At 29.8% G+C, this 22,969-nt stretch overlaps 2 protein-coding genes across 2 annotated transcripts; both read left to right on the top strand.

Moving 5' to 3' along the window:
* The first annotated feature begins 1,722 nt into the window (after positions 1-1,722).
* On the top strand, positions 1,723-2,526 carry LOC124912995 (NDR1/HIN1-like protein 1). The gene has a single exon (XM_047453621.1). The coding sequence runs from the start codon at positions 1,723-1,725 to the stop codon at positions 2,524-2,526; it is 804 nt and encodes a 267-aa protein (XP_047309577.1).
* An 18,777-nt stretch (positions 2,527-21,303) lies between these two features.
* On the top strand, positions 21,304-22,107 carry LOC124912994 (NDR1/HIN1-like protein 12). Its single transcript, XM_047453620.1, has one exon. The coding sequence runs from the start codon at positions 21,304-21,306 to the stop codon at positions 22,105-22,107; it is 804 nt and encodes a 267-aa protein (XP_047309576.1).
* Positions 22,108-22,969: the final 862 nt, after the last annotated feature.

The following is a 22,969-nucleotide window of genomic DNA, read 5'->3' as shown; positions in this document are numbered from 1 at the left end:
GATCCCAAGATAACGTTATCAAATTTATTCTTTTTGTTCTTAACTCATTTCATAATTATTGGCCTGGTTATGTTTTGGATTATTGAGGTTTTGCTTGAGTTATTTTCCCAAACAAATTATAGTTTGACTAAATCTAATTTTTTTTTACCAAATTACTTTTCTTTCTATACATTTTAATTTAATAATTAATTTATATTAAAAAATAAAGGATATTTTTTTGTATGTTAATAGATAAAGTGGTTGATTAAATGGTTGAAGTGATATATTAAGTTTGGATAAAAAATGTCAACAATCACTCCCTAAAACAAGGCAAAGTGTTAATGCATATAAACTATATAGATTTATATATATATTATAATTTATAAATTAGTTAACATTTTATAGGCATACCCAACAAAGACAGACATAGTGAGACAGTTCATATATACCCCACAAAGAAAGACAAAGACTTACATATTAGAAAAGTATATAGTCGTACATATTTGTTTTGGATTATTTGAAATTTTAATTTATATATACTCATTGAGCGTTTGTTTTGGATTTATTTGAAATTTTAATTTATATATACTCATTGAGTGTTTGTTTTGGATTTATTTGAAATTTTAATTTATATATACTCATTGAGAGTATTTAAAGAACCAAATAATATAATAAATAATATACTTATTATTTTTGACAATGACGGAATTATGATTTAAATGTATAGGACCACTGTCACAACCCTAGTTGCTGACTCTCGGCCTGGCTAACTTGCGAGGAGGACCTGAACCGGACAAGGGTTAGCCAAAGTTGTGAATTTAGGTGTGTTTTTCTGCATTAGACAGACCCTTCGTAACAACCACCACTATCATATTCGCATGCTCATTTCTCATAAACTATGTGAGTTTTTAATTAGTTAATCCAATGATTAAGTTTAATAAAAAATAATGATAATTAAAATGATACATATATGATATTTAGAAATTTTGAAAACTATGTAAAATTTAAAAAAACAAGTCCTAAAAACAGCATATTAAATATGTTCCAATAATTTTTTTTATATATTTTTTTTAATGTATAAAGACACTCTTTAGGAACCATAAGTGGAGTGAAGATGTTCTAATTATATTTATGAATATCCATTTTTATATATTTTATACTCTCCCTCTTTCACATCTCTTAGATTTTCTCTGTATAGAAGTTTTAAATGTTTTTCAACTAAATTTCATTGGTTTTTTTTATAATTGTTTTTTTTTGTAAATGTGTCTAATATCTATTTTTTATATTCTAATAGTTAAATATTTTCAAATTAATTTTTCTAATTTATTTTATGTTCGATTGTCTTGATTTAAGTTTCATAACATTTAATATAGTCAATTTAATAAAATTAAGATTAAATATTTAATTCTAATTTTAGAATTATCAAAATTGATCTAATAAATATGACAGATATTAAAAATTATAAAATGTGTGTAACCACTCCTATTTTTTAACACCATTATTTAATCAAATTAAAAGTAAGTGTCTTTATTAATTTAATAAATATAACTTTAGGATTATAGTTATTTAAATAATCTAAAAAAACATTAATCATTATTACAAAATATTAGGATACCCACCAAATTTTATCCCCATTTCTCTAAATAAATAGGGAACTCTTCTTTAAGAAACTCTAAGCCACACTTTAGGTTGAATTCCATTTTCAGTGTAAATAATTGCATTACTCAAAGCTTTATTAAGAGAATGGCTATCGATGAAGAATCGTCAAGATCAACAATATTCATTCCATTTGACTTTAAAAATTTTATAAAGGATCAACAACGCAATCGCAACGATGATACTGGACCTGATCCTCCAAGAACAGTTGACTTGGAAAAATATATACGCAATGGCAACGATGATACTGAAACCGATCCTTCAAAATCCATTACCTATCTCAACTGTACACTCATCCTCAATATAATCGCCATAATAATCTTCCTCATCATACGTTTTGTTCATCCCACAAAACCAGAATTCATCATTCAAGACGCCACCATTTTCACCTTCAACCTCTGCACGGGGGCGCCGCCATCGACGTCGACGACCCTCCTCTCCTCCACTCTACAAATAACCATCGCCATCAAAAACCAAAACGGTCTTTCGGCGGATATCTTTTACAACGATCTGAGTATCTATGGAGAATACAAGAATCAACGAGTCACTTACGAAACAGACATTCCACGTTTTTATCAGAAAAATATGGATACTAATGTTTGGTCTTTGTTTATCAATGCCACAAACGTACCAATTTCTCCTTTTAACGTACCTTTTCTTAAACAGGATCAGTTAAACGGGATTATTAATCTTAACATTAAGCTTGATGGTAGTTTAAGTTGGAAGGTCTGGATTTTAAATACCCGTAAGTACCATATTCATGTACGCTGTTCTGCTATGATGGATTTTGGACAGGGTAAATTCGCTACTAACGATGTTGTTAACGGCGACTTTCTATTTCCCTCCGTCAAGTACATCCTCTTTAAGCGATGCAGTGTCATCACCATCTAATCTTCAATTTTTTTTTTTGAAATGATTGGAAGATGGAATTTTGGAGAGGAAACTTGGAAGTAAATAAAGCAATGAGTTGATGTCAAGTAACTTGACTCAAGTTCCCTCTACCTATTACTCTCATTTTTTTTTTTTTTTAATGTATTTTGAATAATATATTTCCTTTATTGTTTTTAATCTCTCTCAATAATTACATATTATCATGCTTACCTATATATATTTTCAATTTATAAATGAGTTAACATAGTGAAAGAGTATAATAAGTTAACAGTTCATATATACCCTACACAAAGACAAACATACTTTCTAAGAAATTTTAATTTATATATACTCATTCAAAATATTTAAAGAACCAAACAATATAATATAATAATTTACTAACCAAGTATTAGAATAGTTCAAAGTGAATAATACCAGCAGTTTATGTTAGAAGTTACTAGTTAACATTTTTTATGTTTTAAAATGTTTGTTTTAAATATATGTTCACATTTTTTTTATTTTTTTATTAAAAAAAAATAAAAATAATAAAACATTTGAAACTATTATTTTTTTAAAATAGGATCAATATTAATTTGTATATATATATTTTATTTATAATTATTAAAATAATTTAATAAGATTAATAATTTAAATAACAATATATTATAAATATAATAAATAATAAAATAACAGTATATTATAAATATAATTATAATATATATATTAAAATGGTTAAGTTTATTACAAAATTCAAACTATAATTTTAATTATAATATATTATTTAAAATTATTATAATTTTTTTAATATTATAAAAAATATTCTTTTAAATAATTATTTATGATATATATTTATTAGAATAAATTCATCTTATAATAAATGTATATTATAAATCATTATTATCTATGAATTTATTCTGATAAATAAATATTATAAATCGTTATTTAAAAGAATAATTTTCATAATATTAAAAAAATCATTAATAGTTTTAATGATTTAAATTGAGTTTGAATTTTTTAATAAGCCATTTTAATATAAATCAATTATATTTATAGTATATTGTTATTTTATTTATTTATTTATTATAATAAGTTATATTTAAATTATTAATATTATTAATTAGAAACGTGATTTAATATTGGAGATTAAACCTGGGTCCAAATTATTTTTTATTAAGTATTTTAAGATTTTGATTTATAAATTGATTAATTTAAAGATAGAATAAGTATAAAAAATGTTTGGGAAATTTAAAAATTATTTAAATGATCAATACCTACCAATGTTTATACCTAATAATAAAGTGATCCAAACAAACATGTGTGATCCTATAATGTCTAGCTTTTTATTAGGTTTTAATATTCATTATTATTTTCTCAAGAAAGTCATGTATAAAAAATATATATATATATATATATATATATATATATATATATATATATATATATGTTCAGCAATATTAATTATATGTATAAACTTTAATGCCAAAGCTATATTATTTTAGGTCATCTTTAATGTGCATTGCTGACACCTCTAAAAACTTGTTTGGTCTTGGTTTTTGTTTTGGATTTTATGATCTTTTTGAAAATAATTATTTGATAAATAAATTGTAAGTTTTTTTGAGTGTTTTTTAGAATGAATTATTAAAATATTTTTTATATTTAAAATTTAAGTAATGAAAATAAACTTAACATAACAAAACCTATAGAACTTGTATAAATCAAAGGATTTTAGATTAACTATCACCAAATGTTAAATTAGGGCTTGTTTGGATTCAAGTTTTAAAATAACCTTATTTAAAAAATATTGATTGATGATGATTTTGAGTAGTTGAAATTTTTTGGTGAAAAAATTTAAAGAGCATTAATATATAATGATAAAATAAAAAATAATAATTTAAAATATAGACTATTTTAATATTTATTATTGAATTGATTAAAGTAGTGTATGAAAATGAGAGTGAAATAATGTTTGATTAGATTAAGTTAATTAAATAATTTAACCAAACAAGCATATAGTTTGATACAAAACCATCATTCAACATTACTAATAACAAAAAAAATAAAAATACATATTTCTTGGGTTATTTGTGGATTTTACACAAAAATCTCAAATAACCATATCAATCAAGTCCTTAGATTAATAGTTCATAGGAAAAATAAAAAATATTAATAATAAGTGATTAATTATTCATGTCATGACAACTTACAACCAGGATCTAGTGAACTTTGGAATATTCAGCTCTTTTTATTGAATAATTATCTTTATAGTTTATCCAAAATGGTGTATAAAGTCATTATAATATATTATGTCTAGATGCCTTCTTTAGGGTGGTCCATAGCTAGGAGACATATTTTCATATTCATTTTATTATTTTATTCAAGTAATTAAGACATGTGTGTATAGTCAATAAAAGCAATATATTTTTATTTATATAAATTTTTAACCTACAAGTAAATTTAATATGCTTTTTAATAAGTTTTTGTTGTTGTTGTAAAAGGTATTATTATAGATGATTTAGAAAGTTTATTTATGTCAATGTTAACCTTCAAACTAAGAATTTATGTAGGTGAGATCATTCTATTTCAACCATTTAAAAGAAAATTAGTATGTATAATTTTTATTTATTATTTGTGTAAGTGAGAACTTTTTGTTGGTGAAATAATTTAATTACATGAGGATAATCAAATTGTATCATACATATTTGAAATTTTACAAGATAACAAAAGTTATTCAAAACCTAACAAATCACAAATAAAAAACATCAAAAGATAGCAAAGATGTATATAATATATATATATATATATATATATATATATATATATATATATATATATATATATATATATATAGGGTTTTTCAAAACTTTACCCTGGTTTAAAGCCATCTCATGAGAATGAGTGTATGAACTATTGCGCTCTATCATTTATATTTCAATAATAACATATTAGTATCATTAATTATATTTTCAATTTATAAGTTAGTTCCCAAGAAAACATTATCAAATTCACTTTTTGTTCTTAGCTCATTTCATAATTATTGGCCTGGTTATGTGTTTAATTAGTGAGGTTTTGCTTGGGTTATTTTTCCAAAAAGATTCTATGTTTGATTAAAACTTAATTTTTTTTTTTTACCAAATTACCTTTCTTTTTATACATTTTAATTTAATAATTAATTTATATTAAAACAAGGCAAAGTGTTAATGCATAATTTATAAATTAGTTAACATTTTATAGTCATACCCAACAAAGACAGACATAGTGAGACAGTTCATATATACCCCACAAAGAAAGACAGACTTACATATTAGAAAAGTATGGTTACATGTTTGTTTTGGATTATTTGAAATTTTAATTTATATTATACTCATTGAGTGTTTGTTTTGGATTTATTTGAAATTTTAATTTATATATACTCATTGAGAGTATTTAATGAACCAAATAATATAATAAATAATATACTTATTATTTTGGACAATGACGAAATTAGGATTTGAAATTTACATAATAATAATATATATCAAACAAATAATTTTTTTGCGTTTGTATTTCTGGCCTCTGCCTTGTCCGGAGAAGTGTAAATAGATTTAAACAAAAATTATATTTTAGGATTTTATTTGTACATATTTGTTAGCTACTTAATCTAATTTGTAGTTAATTCTGATTTGGGTTTATTACAATAGCTTAAGTATTTAAAGTGTTAAATGAATCTTATTTTGGTTTGGTTCATATTAAGAATATTTTTATTTATATATTGAGTTATGATTATATTGATAATTCTAGATTAAATTCCCAATATATTTTTTAAAATAAAGACCAATATAGAAAGTTTTAAATAGAATCGAAAGCACAACTTACATGACACCACATTTATGTCCTTTCAATTCTATTCAAAATTTTAGGTATTTGAAAAGAATAAATCGAGATCTTAAATTAAATTATAAGAGTGATAGAAGGAAAATCGAAATCAAATCAAATAATTTTGTTAACATTGTGAAGATTACCCTTGTAGAACAATTTTTGTGTTCTCATTCAAATGATTTTCAAAATCCTTTATGTTTTCAACTTCTTCATTCTTTTTTAGTTTGTTTCATTTTGTTTATTTGAACTGTTTTTTTTCTATAGTTTTGTGTAAAAACAATTTGTTTGATATAAAAGTATGTTTTTTTTTTAATTTTAATTGGTTGAAATATTATTGTCTTTTATTTAATTTTAAATTTTATAAAAATAAAATAAAAAAATATTTTAATATTTTAATTGATAAAAGGAGGGATTTGATTAATTAAAGTGACAGTTATATAAATGAATTTATAATTACACGTTAAAATCCGAAAAGACCAACATTTAAAGAACTTGTTTTTTTTCAAATATTTTTTTCAAGGATTATAAAGTTTAAATTAATTTAATTATGTGTTAATTAATAAACTAATACTTGAAAATACTTGTAAAAATAATCTCTTTACAAACCTTCCTCCCCAATGCATGTGTTGACCTGAAATGAGTGATTCAATCCATCCATTTAGATATAGTCCTCTCCTAAAGTAAAAACAAAAAAACATTTACTTTAGGGGAGGATGATTCTTAAAAAGTTAATTTTGATATTTGAAAAATATTTATATTAAAATATTATACTAAAGTAATTTAAAAAGTGAAAAGAAAAATGAGATCAATGAGACTTTTCATTTACAATTTACATGATCACGTGGTCTGACTCACTTCATCGGATTCATTCCTCAATATTATTATGAAAACAAAAACTTTTAAAGAAATAAATAAAAAACTGAAATTGAAAACAACGCTTCTTTGAAAGTTATTTCTATTTGTTAAAGGATAAATCTTTTTAATTTATTGATTATTTTTTAAATATTTTTGGCAAGATCCAAAAAAAATTAATAAAGGTCCTTCAAAAACATTAAAGGTTCAGTGACCTTGGAGTTGACATTAAAATTGGAATTGGAATTAGATGGTTAAATTCCAATTCTTATATTTGTTATACACTTTAATATTAGAAATGAGAATTGAAATTAAAATTTCAATGGAATTTAATATAGTGTAATTTGAGAATTCTCAATTCCAATCTTTTTAGGTTGGAATTGTAATTCCAAATTAACACGTTTTTACGTTTTTGACATGTTTAACACATTTTTCACACATTAAACACGTTTTTTACATGTTTTTATGTTTTTGGCACGTTTAATACGTTTTTGGCACGTTTAACGCATTTTTGGCACGTTTAACATGTTTTTGACACATTTAACACATTTTCACGGTTTTGACACGTTTAACACGATTTTCACGTTTTTAACACGTTTAACACATTTTTAACACGTTTTTCACGTTTTGGCACGTTTAACAAGTTTTTCACATATTTGGCACGTTTAACACATTTTTGACACGTTTAACACGTTTTTACGTTTTTACGTTTTTGACACATTTAACACATTAAACACGTTTATCATGTTTTTGACATGTTTTGACATGTTTAACACGTTTACCACGTTTAACACGTTTAACAAGTTTTTCACATATTTGGCTCGTTTAACACGTTTTGACACATTTTCATATTTTTAACACGTTTAAAACGTTATTAACACATTAAACACGTTTAACACATTGTTGACAGGTTTCACATGTTTTTTACATTTTTGATACGTTTGACACATTTTTAACACATTTAACACGTTTTTGACACGTTTAACACGTTTTTCATATTTTGACACGTTTAACAAGTTTTTCATTTATTTGATATGTTTACACATTTTTTATACTTTTAACACGTTTAATGTTTTTGACACGTTTAACACGTTTTAATACATTAAACACGTTTATCGTGTTTTTGGCACGTTAAACATGTTTTTGACACGTTTAACACGTTTTCACATTTTTGGCACGTTTAACACGTTTTGGTATGTTTAACACATTTTTGGCACGTTTAACATGTTTGATAAATTTTGGCACATTTATCACATTTTGACATGTTTAATATATTTTGGCCCGTTTAACACACTTGTGACATATTTAAATGGGTTAAACATTCTAAAAACGTGTTAAACGTGCCAAAAATGTGTTAAACTTGTCAAAATGTGTGATACGTACCAAAAACGTGTTAAAAATGTTAAATATGTTAAACATGTTAAAAAATGTTAAACGTGCCAAAAATGTATAAAATGTGCCAAAAACATGTTACACGTGTGAAAAACATGTTAAACGTGTGAAAAACATGTTAAACGTGTTAAACATGTCAAAAACATGTTAAACATGTCAAAAACATGTTAAAAACATGTTAAAAGTGCCAAAAACGTGAAAAACGTGTTAATCTTATCAAAATGTGTGAAAAACATGTTAAACGTATTAAAAATATCAAAAACGTGTTAAATGTGCCAAAAATGTGAAAAACGTATGAAAAACGTGTTAAACGTGAAAAACGTGCCAAAACGTGTTAAACGTGAAAAACGTGCCAAAATGTGTTAAACGTGTCAAAATGTGTAAAACGTGTTAAACATGCCAAAAAACATGTTTAATGTGTAAAAAACGTGAAAAACATGTTAAACTTGTGAAAAACGTGTTAAACTTGTCAATACGTGTGAAAACATGTTAAACATATTTAAAATGTTAAAAACGTGTTAAACATACCAAAAACATGAAAAACATGTTAAACGTGTGAAAATGTGTTTTAAGTGTGAAAGTGATAAACATGTCAAAAACATGTTTAAACGTGCTAAAAACGTGTTAAACGTGTTAAACATGTCAAAAACGTGTTAAACTTGTTAAACATGTCAAAAACGTGTTAAATGTGTTAAACATGTCAAAAACGTATTTAACGTGCCAAAAACGTAAAAACATATTTAAGAAGTTAACATTTTGAACCGATATTTTATTTTACAAATATAGAAATTAGAATTGAATTAAAATTCTATCATTTTCCCAAACATAGGAATTTGAATTGAATTACAATTCTATAATGTTTCCAAACATAATAATTGAATTGTAATTCAATGCCAATTCTCATGAAATTGGAATTAGAATTTCATTCCAATTTCCGTCGTCAAACAAATCCTAAATATAAATTATGATACCACATTATCATTAAATTATTATAATTCAAATCAAATTAGGGTCATAACCGTTTTTTTTCATTTTCACAATTTTCTTGAAGTAAACTAGTTTTTCTATTATGTCCAAATTAAAACAAATTATATATGTAAAAGTGAATATGTATTTATTTGTTTAAATAGTTAATTTTAGTTGGATTTATTATGCTTAATCACTTTAAGTTATTTTGTTGATTTGCTACTGTACATCCAAAAATTGGTTTATTGTCTTATTGAGGAATTAGGAAAACAATTTGTGTTTAAGCTCTAAGCATGTTTAACTTTTGGTTTTTAGTTTTTTTTAGAAATTCTTTATAGTTTGGTGCTTATATACGTGCGGAAAAAAGTATCGACGCTATGACCTATACGCCCGTCCAAACATGTAGTCTATGTTACGAAGCTCTGCGTTTTTATTTTAAGAAGCACATTTCAGGATATACTTCTAGTTTCAGCTTAATTATATGAAATGTATCATATACAAGTATACAAATTCTAATCATGTGAATAAAATTAATGGTACACAATTAAGGAAATAAACTAGAAATTTATTCATAAATATACCGTCGTATAACGGTTGGTAATTCCAATTTGTGGTTATGGTCCCACAAATCTAGAGTTTTCTCATCCTCCATTTTCTCTATAAAAAAAAAATGTCATTTATGCCCCTTTAGCTTATTAAAATTTAGTCAGTTAAAAAAATTACAAATGACAACTATGTTTCTATTGAATTTAATTTTTTTTCGGTTTCTGTACAAGATTTGATTTAAAGACGGGACATGGTTAATGATTCGAAGTGAGCTCTATCCCATCACCAAACCACATATCTTTTATAACCCACATTTCTCTTCTACATCTATTTTAAGTTTCTTACAAAAAAATTAGTTTATTGAATGAAATAAATCTAGATATTTTGAATTTTGTCATTCACGTCCTCTTAGAAAACATATTAAGATGTCATTTTCTTTTCTTCAAACTCTTTTACTTTTATGCCATTTAAGATTGTTTACACTAATTTATATGGAAAATATTCTATTTTGAGTTCTTCTCAGTTACTAATATTATATATTATTATTGGATGGTTAATCTAAGTTTTTGTGGAAATTTTTTTGGTCAAATAAATATGCTGCTTATTCTACTGTATTAAATTTAGAACATGTAATCATACTCAGTTTAAAAAGGTCATAAAATACATTCAATTGGATAGTGGTCGTGAATTTGATAACATGCCTTTTTAAGAATTTTGTAAGCAACAGTACTTCTTTTCGTTTGTCATGTCATCATACATCACCTCAAAATGGGAAAACCAAAGGAAAAATATGTATGATTAATAATATTAATTTTACTTTATTTATTCATGTTTCTTTACCTCCATCATTCTAACATCATGCATTACAAATAATAACATACCTCCTCAATATTCTTCCCCATAAGTTATTAAATTATCAATCCCTTGCTCATATTCTAGATCAAAAAGGTTTATCATATTCTCATCTCGGTTTTTTTTATATGTATGTGTTATCCTCTCTTTCCTTCTACCACCATAAATAAACTCTAATCCTACTCTATTGTGTGTTTTTAGATGCCCATTAAATAATCGTAGATACAAATGTTTTGATTTATGTTCTCGAAAAATCATTATAAGTCGTCATGTAATGTTCGATAAGACCACCTTATTTGTTCAATCATTACACTCTCCTCAAACTTAAACGATTGATTTTTTAGATATTGTTCAATCACCTTATTTGTGATGGAAATGCACCACAACAGTAAACAACAAATGCGGAATTTATCCTACGTTTGGCAACACTTTCCCAAACCGTTTAAACATGTGAGGAAGCTAACAAATAGGTATGCAAAATGCAATCAACACAGCCTTAAAACAGTGAGTAACACACCAAGCAAGCACACACAAACAACACAGAATTTTAGCGTGGAAAACCCCTCAATGGGTAAAAACCACGGGACACCTAGTGCCGCTTAAAATCCACTATCACCAGTAAAAGAGCAATACAAAAATCTTCTCTAAACAATACTAGAGGAATAAAAATTCATAATACCCTTGGAAACATGCACATCAAGGATATAGAAACAATCAAAGAACAAGAAAAGAAGAATATCACCAAAAACAACTGCTACTGTTCCGGCAACGAATCCCCGACCTCCGGACCTCAGAATCCGATCTCCACCGTTCAGAATGTTGGCCTAGAAGTTGTGAAGCTGCTGTCCAAAAATTAGAACGATCCAACGGTGCAAACTCCGGCAATCATCAAAATACTAAGGCTGCTGAAATTGAAGTTTTTCCCCTCTTTTCTTTCTTGATTTTCTCTCTCTTTCTTTTGCTCTTCTTTTCTTGCAAAAGAAGATTTCTCCCCTTTCATATTGCTCCCAAATAAGTGAATAAAGTGGGGCCCAAATGGGCCTATTTGCTGGGCTTTTCCTCATGGACTAAGAAAACAAAAAACCCAACAAATCTTCCCCTTTTCCTGACTATGAGGAAGAGTTCGCCATCCCGGCGATCGAACAACACACCTTCAACTTTTCCCTTGCCAATGCCTTTGTCAACATATCAGAACCATTATCATCAGTGTGAACTTTATCAAGTTCAAACAACCCATCTTCAAGAGATTCTCTAATCCAATGATACCGCACATCAATATGTTTCGTTCTCTTATGAAACATGGAATTCTTAGCAAGGTGTATTGCACTTTGATTATCACAAAGAACTACGTAGCGCTGTTGCTTGAAGCCAAGATCCTGCAGAAATCTTTTCAACCACAATAGTTCTTTGCAAACTTCCGTTGCTGCCATATACTCAGCCTCGGTTGTCGATAAGGCCACACACTTTTGCAATCTTGATTGCCATGAAACAGCTCCCCCTGCAAATGTCATCAAATATCCAGAAGTGGATTTCATGTTATCCTTATTTCCAGCCATATCAGAATCTGTGTATCCCATAAGCACTGGCTTTTCATTTCCAAATGTGATACCCAATTTGGAAGTACCGCGCAGATATCTGAGAATCCATTTAACTGCTTCCCAATGCTTCCTACCAGGATTTGACAGAAACTGACTAACAACACCAACTGCATGAGCTAAATCCGGCCTTGTACACACCATAGCATACATCAAGCTACCGACCGCTGAGGCATATGGAACCTTATCCATATATTCAATGTCCTCATTTGAAGTAGGACAATCTTTACCTGTTAGATTAAAGTTGGTAGTAAGAGGAGAACTAACCACTTTAGCTTTGTCCACGTTGAACCTACAAAGCACCTTCTCAATGTATCGCTCTTGTGACATATGCAACTTCTTGGCAGCTCTATCTCGAGTGATCCGTACCCCAAGAATCTGTTTCACTGGCCCCAAGTCTTTCATTGCAAAAGACTTGCTCAACTGCTGTTTCAACTTAGCAATTCTTCCTGCATTCTTGCCAACGATAAGCATGTCATCAACATAAAGCAATAAAATGATGAAATCATCATCACCAAACCTCTGAAAGAAAACGCAATGATCTGAAGTAGTCTTTCGGTAGCCTTGCTCTCCCATAACAGACTCAAACTTCTTATACCATTGTCTCGGTGCCTGCTTCAGCCCATATAGACTTTTCTGAAGTCTACACACATAGTCTTCTTTACCTTCTACCTGAAACCCTTCAAGCTGCTCCATATAGATTTCTTTATCCAATTCACCGTGAAGGAAAGCAGTCTTGACATCCATCTGCTCAACCTCAAAATCAAGACTGACCGCTAAACCGAGAACCACCCGAATAGAACCCATCTTCACAACCGGAGAGAAAATCTCATCGAAATCAATACCTTTTTTCTGACTGAATCCTTTGACCACCAATCTAGCTTTGTATCTGGGTTGTGAGGTGAACTCATCAGTCTTCACCTTATAAACCCACTTGTTCTTCAATGCTCTCTTGCCTTTAGGAAACTTCACCAACTCATAAGTATTGTTCTTATACAAGGAATCCATCTCATCTTGCATAGCTTCATCCCATTCTTTCTTGTGCTCATCTTCAATAGCTTCTGCATAACACTCAGGCTCCCCCTCATCAGTGAGAAGAACATACTCATTTGCAGAATAACGTACAGAAGGATGACGATCTCTCGTAGACCGTCTGAGTGGAACACATGGTGGCATGTCTGGAACTGGTAACTCTGGATGAACAACTTCATCTACATTTTGCTCTTGAGCATCAACATCATCAGCACCATGGTCATCAATAGGAACATCATCTCCAACTTGTGTGTCAACATGTTGTAGAGGAACTGGCCCCAAATCAATAAGATCATCACTATGTCGAGGAACTGTCTCTATCTTCTCAACATCCTTTAAAATCTGATCTTCAATAAACACAACATCCCGACTTCGAACAAGCTTCTTCTGAACTGGATCATAAAGCCTGTATCCAAACTCATCATTGCCATAGCCGAGGAACGCACAAAGCTTAGACTTCACATCAAGCTTTGACCTTTCATCTTTGGGAATATGCACAAATGCCTTGCATCCAAAGACTCGCAAGTGACTATAAGAAACATCTTTGCCGCTCCAAACCCTGTTAGGAACATCAAACTGCAAAGGAACACAAGGGTTTAAATTAATAACACGTACCGTCGTATTCAACGCTTCACCCCAAAAGGAACGCGGCAACCCTGAATGTGAAAGCAAACATCTGACTCTCTCAACCAATGTTCTGTTCATCCGCTCTGCTAAGCCATTCAACTGTGGTGTCTTTGGAGGAGTCTTTTGATGCCGAATACCATGCTCTTTACAGTAAGCATCAAATGGCCCAATGTATTCACCTTCATTGTCTGTCCGAATACACTTGAGCTTTTTTATAGTCTCTCTCTCAACTGAGGCATGAAACTACTTAAACACATCTAAAACTTGATCTTTAGACTTCAAAGTATAAAGCCATACCTTCCGGGAGTGATCATCAATGAATGTGACAAAATATGAGCAACCACCAAGTGTTTTTGTCTTCATAGGACCACAAACATCGGAATGAACAAGATCAAGTATGTTCTCTCTTCTGTAGGGAGGATGACTCTTGAAGGAAACTCTGTTTTGTTTACCTGCAAGACAATGAGAACACCTCTTCAACTGGACATCATTTACACCTGATAACACTTCCTTCTTTGACAACAAAGCCATGCCTTTTTCACTCATATGACCAAGTCTCTTATGCCATATCTCAGTCATGTCAGCATTCTCCACAGCATTAACAATGCTCTTGAAGATCTTCGGTTGTACCACATACAACTTTGAGCACCTTTTACCTCTTGCCATGATCAATGAACCACGAGTGAGTTTCCACAAACCATTACCAAAGTAGTTGTTGTACCCATCATCATCAAGTAAACCTGTAGAAATCAAATTTAATCTCATATCCGGGACATGTTTTACATTTTGTAAAACCAACTCCATCCCAGTATCAAATTTTAAATAGACTTCTCAAATGCCAACAACCTTTGATAGCCCACTATTACCCATCTTGACATCCTCAAAATCACCTGGAGTGTAAGATGAATAAAAATCTCTTCGTGATGTAACATGACACGAAGCTCCACTGTCAATAACCCAACTCGCCTCATCATGTGCAAAGTTCACCAAATTATCATCACAACAAACAAAGAAATCATTAGTGATAGTATTCACTTCAACCTTGTCATTGCCATCGTCATCTTTCCTTTGATTGTTGTTCTGGTTGTTGTAGTTTCTCTTCTTGTTCTCTTTTTTTGCCTGTCTGCAGAACTTTACTGTGTGCCCTTTTACCACAATAGTAACACTCAACATTAGCATACTTCCCTTTACCGGAGTTGCTAGTACCATGCTGATTTCCTTTGTTACCCGGACCTCTACTCTAACTTCTCCCCCGCTTTTCAAAGACCAAGACATCTGATTGTGAAGAAGAACCCTGTGACTTTCTTCTCATCTCTTCATTCATAACACTGCCCTTAGCCAATTCCATGGTGATAATACCATCCGGTGCAGAGTTAGACAAGGATGCCCTAAAAGTCTCCCAAGAATCTGGTAATGTACTAAGTAGTCATAGACCTTGAATCTCATCATCAAACTTGATACTCATTCCTGAAAGCTGATTCACAATGCCCTGAAACGCATTTAAGTGATCTGTAACAGGAGTGCCATCTTTGTACTGTAACTTGATCAATTGCTTAATCAAGAACAGATTATTGTTCCCAGTCTTCCGAGCATACAACTGTTCAAGCTTGTTCCACAAAGTACGAGCATGTGTCTCCCCAATAATATGATTCAGCACATTATCCTCCACCCATTGCCGAATATATCTACAAACCTGTCTATGCAAAATAGTCCATTCTGCATCAGTTTTATTCTCAGGTTTATCAGTAGCAAAAACATGTAAGTAATAATCTTTCACATATAGGAGATCTTCCATTTTTGCCTTCCAAACATGATAATTTGAACCATTCAAATTAATCATCCTACTTGTATTAGTTTCCATCGTTCAAACAGTTCAATTCACAAATAAGCAACCAAGGCTCTAATACCAGTTTGATGGAAATGCACCACAACAGTAAACAACAAATGCGGAATTTATCCTACGTTTGGCAACACTTTCCCAAACCGTTTAAACCTGTGAAGAAGCTAACAAATAGGTATGCAAAATGCAATCAACACAGCCTTAAAACAGTGAGTAACACACCAAGCAAGCACACACAAACAACACAGAATTTTAGCGTGGAAAACCCCTCAATGGGTAAAAACCACGGGACACCTAGTGCCGCTTAAAATCCACTATCACCAGTAAGAGAGCAATACAAAAATCTTCTCTAGACAATACTAGAGGCATAAAAATTCATAATACCCTTGGCAACATGCACATCAAGGATATAGAAACAATCAAAGAACAAGAAAAGAAGAATATCACCAAAAACAACTACTACTGTTCTGGCAACGAAACCCAGTCCTCCAGACCACAGAATCCGATCTCCACTTTTCAGAATGTTGGCCCAGAAGTTGTGAAGCTGTTGTCCAAAAATTACAACGATCCAACGGTGCAAACTCCGGCAATCATCAAAATACTAAGGCTGCTGAAATTGAAGTTTTTCCCCTCTTTTCTTTCTTGATTTTCTCTCTCTTTCTTTTGCTCTTCTTTTCTTGCAAAAGAAGATTTCTCCCCTTTTATATTGCTCCCAAATAAGTGAATAAAGTGGGGCCCAAATGGGCCTATTTGCTGGGCTTTTCCTCATTGACTAAGAAAACAAAAAACCCAACAATTTGGTCCATTATTTATCATTTAAACCTCCTTCTATGCTCCAAACTTGAATGCACCCTCACTCCCCCCAATATAGCATGTAGCAGCCTACCGTCCGTGACAGTACTCGTCCAACACCCTACAACAGTTTTATTCAACTCGGGAAGGACTTCTAATTCTACGATCCTTTTTCCAAACCCTTATTCTCCTCCACCGATCCTTTTTCCAAACCCTTATTCTCCTCCACGACCTGTTACACGTAGCCAAAATGAGATTTTTAAACTCAAGTACATTTAACTTTATGTCCACAATTTATAAATCCCTTTTTCCATGTAAACCCGTGTTGTCCCTTTGTGACACGAATTGGAAGAAGGTCATGGATGATACATATGGTGCTCTTATTAGAAATATAACGTGAGAGTTGGTGCCCCGCCCAATTGATATTAATATCATACAATCAATGTGGATTTTTTTTTATCATAAAGAAAATTCGGATGGTTCTTTTGAGAGGCATAAATTCTGTCTCGTAGGAGATGGAAAAACCGAATAAGTTATCATGGATTGTGGTGACACTTTTAGTCTGGTTGTTAAGCTGACGACTATTCACATTGTTTTTAGTCTTGTTTTATTTAAAGCTTGGCTCATTCATCAACTTTATGTTAGGAATGTGTTCTTAAATGAAGAGCTTAAGGAGATTATATACATGCATCAACCTATGGGGTTCGGGATTGACTAAACCTAATCATGTCTACTATTAAAGAAATCAATTTATTGACTTAAATAGACTACACGAGCATGTTACAATAAAATTGTTAATTATATTCATATTATTGAGTTCTACCATAGTACTTTAGATCATTCAATTTTCATCTATAAAAAAATACATATATTGCTTATCTTCTCGTGCAATAAGGTCACCCATAACACCACTCTCCCACTTGAGTTATGCCCGATTGTGGTACGTGGATGACATCATATTGATTGTGTTTTCAGATGAATTTGTAAAACTATTATTACTTTTCTTAACTCGAAATTTGCTATGAAGTACTTAGGCAGACTAAACTATTTTTTGGGTATCACATTTACCATCACGCCAATATTTTATTTTTGTCACAAAAAAGTATGCAATAAAGATTGTTGATCATGATGGCACGTCTTCTTCTTATAAACGATCATTAACTCCTGTTGATACTAAATTAAAACTCGGTCCTACATTGAGCACTCCATTTATCGATTTGTCATAGGAGTCTTGTAGAGGCACTTTAGTATCTTATTTTCACGAGGCTCGACATCACTTATGATGTGCAATAAGTGTGTTTATTCATGCATTGCCCGAAAGATGCGCACATGCATGCATTGAATATCCGATGCTATATTCAAGATATTCTTGACCATGATCTCCACGTTTATCTATCATCTATGTCCACTCTAGTTTTGTATATCGATATTGACTGGGATGCCTTGATACCAGATGGTCCACTTTAGGTTATTGTATATTTTGAGGAATAATTTAATTTCTTGGTCTGTTAAACACCAAACAAATTTATCATGTTCTAGTGCAGAAGTTGAGTACAGATGGGTAGGTGGCCAATGTGGTTTTAGAATCATGTTGATTGTGGAACCTCCTATTGGAATTCATTGCCTAATCGAGAAAGCTACTTTGTTTATTGTGATAATGTTAGTGTGGTCTAAATTTTCAACTAGGTTGTGTTTTTAGATTTAGATTATAGTTTATTTTGACTCATAAACTCATTTGTTTCAAATTTCATTCATTCTCACATTTTTACTAAGAGAATAGTCGATCTTTCTTTTTGTGTAAGCCATGTCTAGCAGGCCAATTCAGACATATTACGAATTTTGTATTATAATATTTTATTATATTTTTTATATTATCTATAATATTATTTACATTTTAATTATAAAACCCTCGGACATTTTCCTCTCTTTCAACATTAATATTTTTTATTATTTAGAGATGATTTTAGGGCATAACACAAACACACAATATCTAAATATGAAGGAGACGAATGAGGTCTAAATATGAAGGAGGCGAAAAGAAAAAATCATGTTTGTTAGGGTAGGAGAAAGTCAGTAATCGACTGGGGATTTCCGGGATATGATTACTAATTTAATTGTGATTGATTCAATCTCTAAGGGGATTACCCATTATCCTCTCCATTTTTATCTTATTGATAATCATTTCCTTAGCTGCCAATGCCTCCAAGTCTCCTCCCGATGATGCTAATAGATAAAGAAAGGTACAGACAGTCCGATCTAGCCAGTGAGCAGAAGTGCTAATCACAAAAAGAGCTACATAGATTTTAGCAGGCTCGAAATCCCCTTTGTAGATACTAAGAAAATAGCATTCCCAAAGTTTGTCTATGAAGAGCGGATCTAATTGTATTAGTGTCTAGAATGGATTTCTTCTGTGTAATACTAATTGATAGGGCCTCATTGGTAAGTGCTACAAGATCTCGTGCATTGGAACCCATGGTTATGGACCCGAATCCATTAGTATGGAACATTTTATTTTCCAAGTGAAATCCCCTAGTATATGAAAGAGTCAAAAAGTGCTTTCGTTGTTTAAGAAGCCTTCGTATCTTAATGCACGTATTTAATTTGAGAGTTCTTTTTTTATTTTTTTAAAAATAGAATAACTTTTATAAGCCATTTTTTTTATTTAAGAGATTTAGAAAGGATTTTGTTCTTTTTTTTAAAATTATTAGAACTAGATCGTATTTTTTTTTACTTTTCTTTTTTTTTAATTCCTTAATAATTGGTTCAAAAAAAGAATTCCTTTTTCCGGGAAACCCAAAAGGAAGTTCAGTCTCCATTCAAGAATAGTGGCGTTGAGTTTCTCGACCCTTTCCCTTAGGATTAGTCAGTTCTATTTCTCGATGGAGATAGGGAAGGGATATAACTCAGCGGTAGAGTGTCACCTTGACGTGGAATGAGTAACAACCTTCTTTGTCTAGAAATGGAATAAAACATATGCGTCATTATTTGAGAATTAAGTTGAAGAAGTAATCTCAAAATGATGTGAAAGTTTTGCACTCAATAGTGTTTAGAAAAATAAAAAAATAGATATATTACGTGTAAGAAGAACATATGCTTATTTTTAACCCAGATTAACAAAATTAAATATATAAAGAATAATTTAAAACAAGATCATATCTAAAAAGATATATAACCATTATACTTATTACCCATTCTTTAATCTAAAAAAATAATGAAAATAAATATGATAAATTAAATTTTATATATTAATTTTCTATAAATATTATAATATAATATAATATTTTTTAACAGATATGAGTACGTATATCTTTGGAAAGAATTGCATATTAATTTATTATTATTATTATTATTATTATAAACACTTATTTTTTATTTTATTTTTATTTCAAATCAACTAATTATTTTTAAATATTACGAATGAAAATTATATAATTAATTTAGAATTGAACGTGGTATATATGTATTGGGTCAGCCCTTAGTTTAGAATGCAGAAAACAAGAATAATCCTAGACTGATATGTAATTAACCCAAATCACATTTGAAAACTGTTATTAATAATTTTACTTCTTTTTTTTTTATTATTTAAATATATAGGACCACCACTATCTTATTCACATGCTCATTTTTCTTAAATTATGTGAGTTTTTAATTAGTTAATTCAATGATTAAGTTTAATAAAAAAATTAAATAAGAATATTTTAGTTGATAAAATTAATGATATTTAGAAATTTTGAAAACTAAATAAAAATAAAAATAAAAGCCTAAAAACAGCATATTAAATATGTTCCAATCATTTTTTTATATTCTTTTAATGTATAAAGACATCCTTTAGGAACCATTAATAGTGGTGAACATATTCTAATTATATTAATGAATATCCATTTTTATATGTTAATACTCTCCCTCATTTTTAATGTTTTTCAACTAAATTTTGTAAGTTTTTTTATAAAAAAAAAATAATAATAATAATAACAAATTGTAAATGTGTCTTATATCTAGTTTTTTATATTTTAGAACATTAAATATTTTTAAATTTATTTTATTTTTCATTTTCTTGATCTAAGTTTCGTAACCTTTAATATAGTCAATTTAATAAAATTAAGATTTATAAAAATTGATCTAATAAATATGACAGATATTAAAAATTATGAAATGTGTGTAAACACTTCTGTTTTTTAACACCATTATTTAATCAAATTAAAAGTAAGCATCTTTATTAATTTAATAAATATAGCTTTTTGCTACATCAATTTATTACTCCTCTCGACTCACTTTATTTATTAATTTAAAATTATTTCTTTTCATCTCTCAACTAAATTTCATCTCCATTTCTCTAAATAAATAGGCCTAACTCTTCTCTAAGAAACTCTAAGCCACACTTTAGACTGAATTCCATTTTCAGTGTAAATAATTGTATCTTTAGAAACGTAAGCAAGCTTTATTAAGAGAATGGCGCCTATCAATGAAGAATCATCAAGATCAAGTATATTCATTCCACTTGACTTTAAAAAATATATGGAGGATCAAAACCGCAAACACAACGATGGTACTGAAACCGATCCAAGAACAGCTAACTTGGAAAAATATATAATAAGAAATGGCAACGATGATACTGAAACCGCTCCTTCAAAATCCATTACCTATCTCAGCTGGACACTCATCGTCAAAATAATCGTCATAATAATCTTCCTCATCATACGTTTTGTTCATCCCTCAAAACCAGAATTCATCATTCAAGACGCCACCATTTTCACCTTCAATCTCTGCACGGGGGAGCCGCCATCGTCGACGACCCTCCTCTCCTCCACTCTACAAATCACCATCGCCTCCAAAAACCAAAACGGTCTTTCGGCGGATATCTATTACCACGAGCTGAGTATCTACGGAGAATACAAGAATCAACGAGTCACTTACGAAACAGACATTCCACGTTCATATCAGAAAAATATGGAGGATAATGTTTGGTCTTTGTTTATCAACGCTACCAACGTACCTATTTCTCCGTTCAACGTACCTTTTCTTAAACAGGATCAGTTAAACGGGATTATTAATCTTACTATTAAGCTTGATGGTAATGTAAGTTGGAAGGTCTGGAGTTTAAATACCCGTAAGTATCATATTCATGTACGCTGTTCTGCTACGATGGATTTTGGTCAGGGTAAATTCACTACTAACGATGCTATTAACGGAGACTTTCTCTTTCCCTCCGTCAAGTACATCCTCTTTAAGCGATGCAATGTCGTCACCGTCTAATCTTCAATTTCCTTTTTGAGAAACAACGAGAAGAGGAAATGAGAGAGTGAATGATGTGGATGCAAATGAGTTGATTTCTTCTATCACTCTTTTTTCTTTTTTTTTAATGTATTTTTTATTTCCTTTATTGCTTTAAATTTCTCTCAATAATCTATATATATAATGATGCTTAATTTTGAAAGTGTTCAGATTGTCGGATCGAAAACTGAGGTTAATTTGGATATATATGTAAGAGTAAATGGATACTTGAGTCGGATTCTGGGTTGACCCGTCCATACACTTAGAACGGTTAAAAATAAAATTAAAAATGTTAGGTATGTTTTGAACTAGCAACCTAACAAAAAAATACATTTCTTTAATCAACTAGGCTAATAACACTTTATATTTAAAATTCAATACCAAATTTGATGAACGCGAGACATTGTAACAATATATTTTTATCCGTATGTATTTCACGACGATCATCCTAATCTATATATATAATGATGCTTAATTTTGAAAGTGTCCGGATTGTCGGGTCGAGAACTGTGGTTAATTTGGAGATATATGTTAGAGTAAATGGATACTTGGGTTGGATTCTGGGTTGACCCGCCCATAAATTTAAAACGGTTAAAAATAAAATATGCTATAAGTATGTTTCGAACTCGCAACCTAACAAAACAAGTACAGCTCTTTAACCAACAAGACTACTAACACTTTATATTTTAAATTTAACACCAAATTTGATGAACGCATGATATTTTTAACTAACTAATATATATATATATATATATATATATATATATAATGATGCTTAGTTTTGAAAGTGTCCGGATTGTCGGGTCGAGAACTGTGGTTAATTTGGATATATATGTGAGAATAA

The sequence above is a fragment of the Impatiens glandulifera genome, chromosome 8, assembly GCF_907164915.1.
Source record: "Impatiens glandulifera chromosome 8, dImpGla2.1, whole genome shotgun sequence".
In the NCBI taxonomy this organism is placed as follows: domain Eukaryota; kingdom Viridiplantae; phylum Streptophyta; class Magnoliopsida; order Ericales; family Balsaminaceae; genus Impatiens; species Impatiens glandulifera.
Note: the sequence above shows the minus strand (reverse complement) of the source record. Positions and strands in the feature narration are given on the sequence as shown.

Coding starts and splice junctions, on each gene's coding strand:
- LOC124912995 (XM_047453621.1), top strand. CDS start 1,723: ATGGCTATCGATGAAGAATCGTCAAGATCAACAATATTCATTCCATTT.
- LOC124912994 (XM_047453620.1), top strand. CDS start 21,304: ATGGCGCCTATCAATGAAGAATCATCAAGATCAAGTATATTCATTCCA.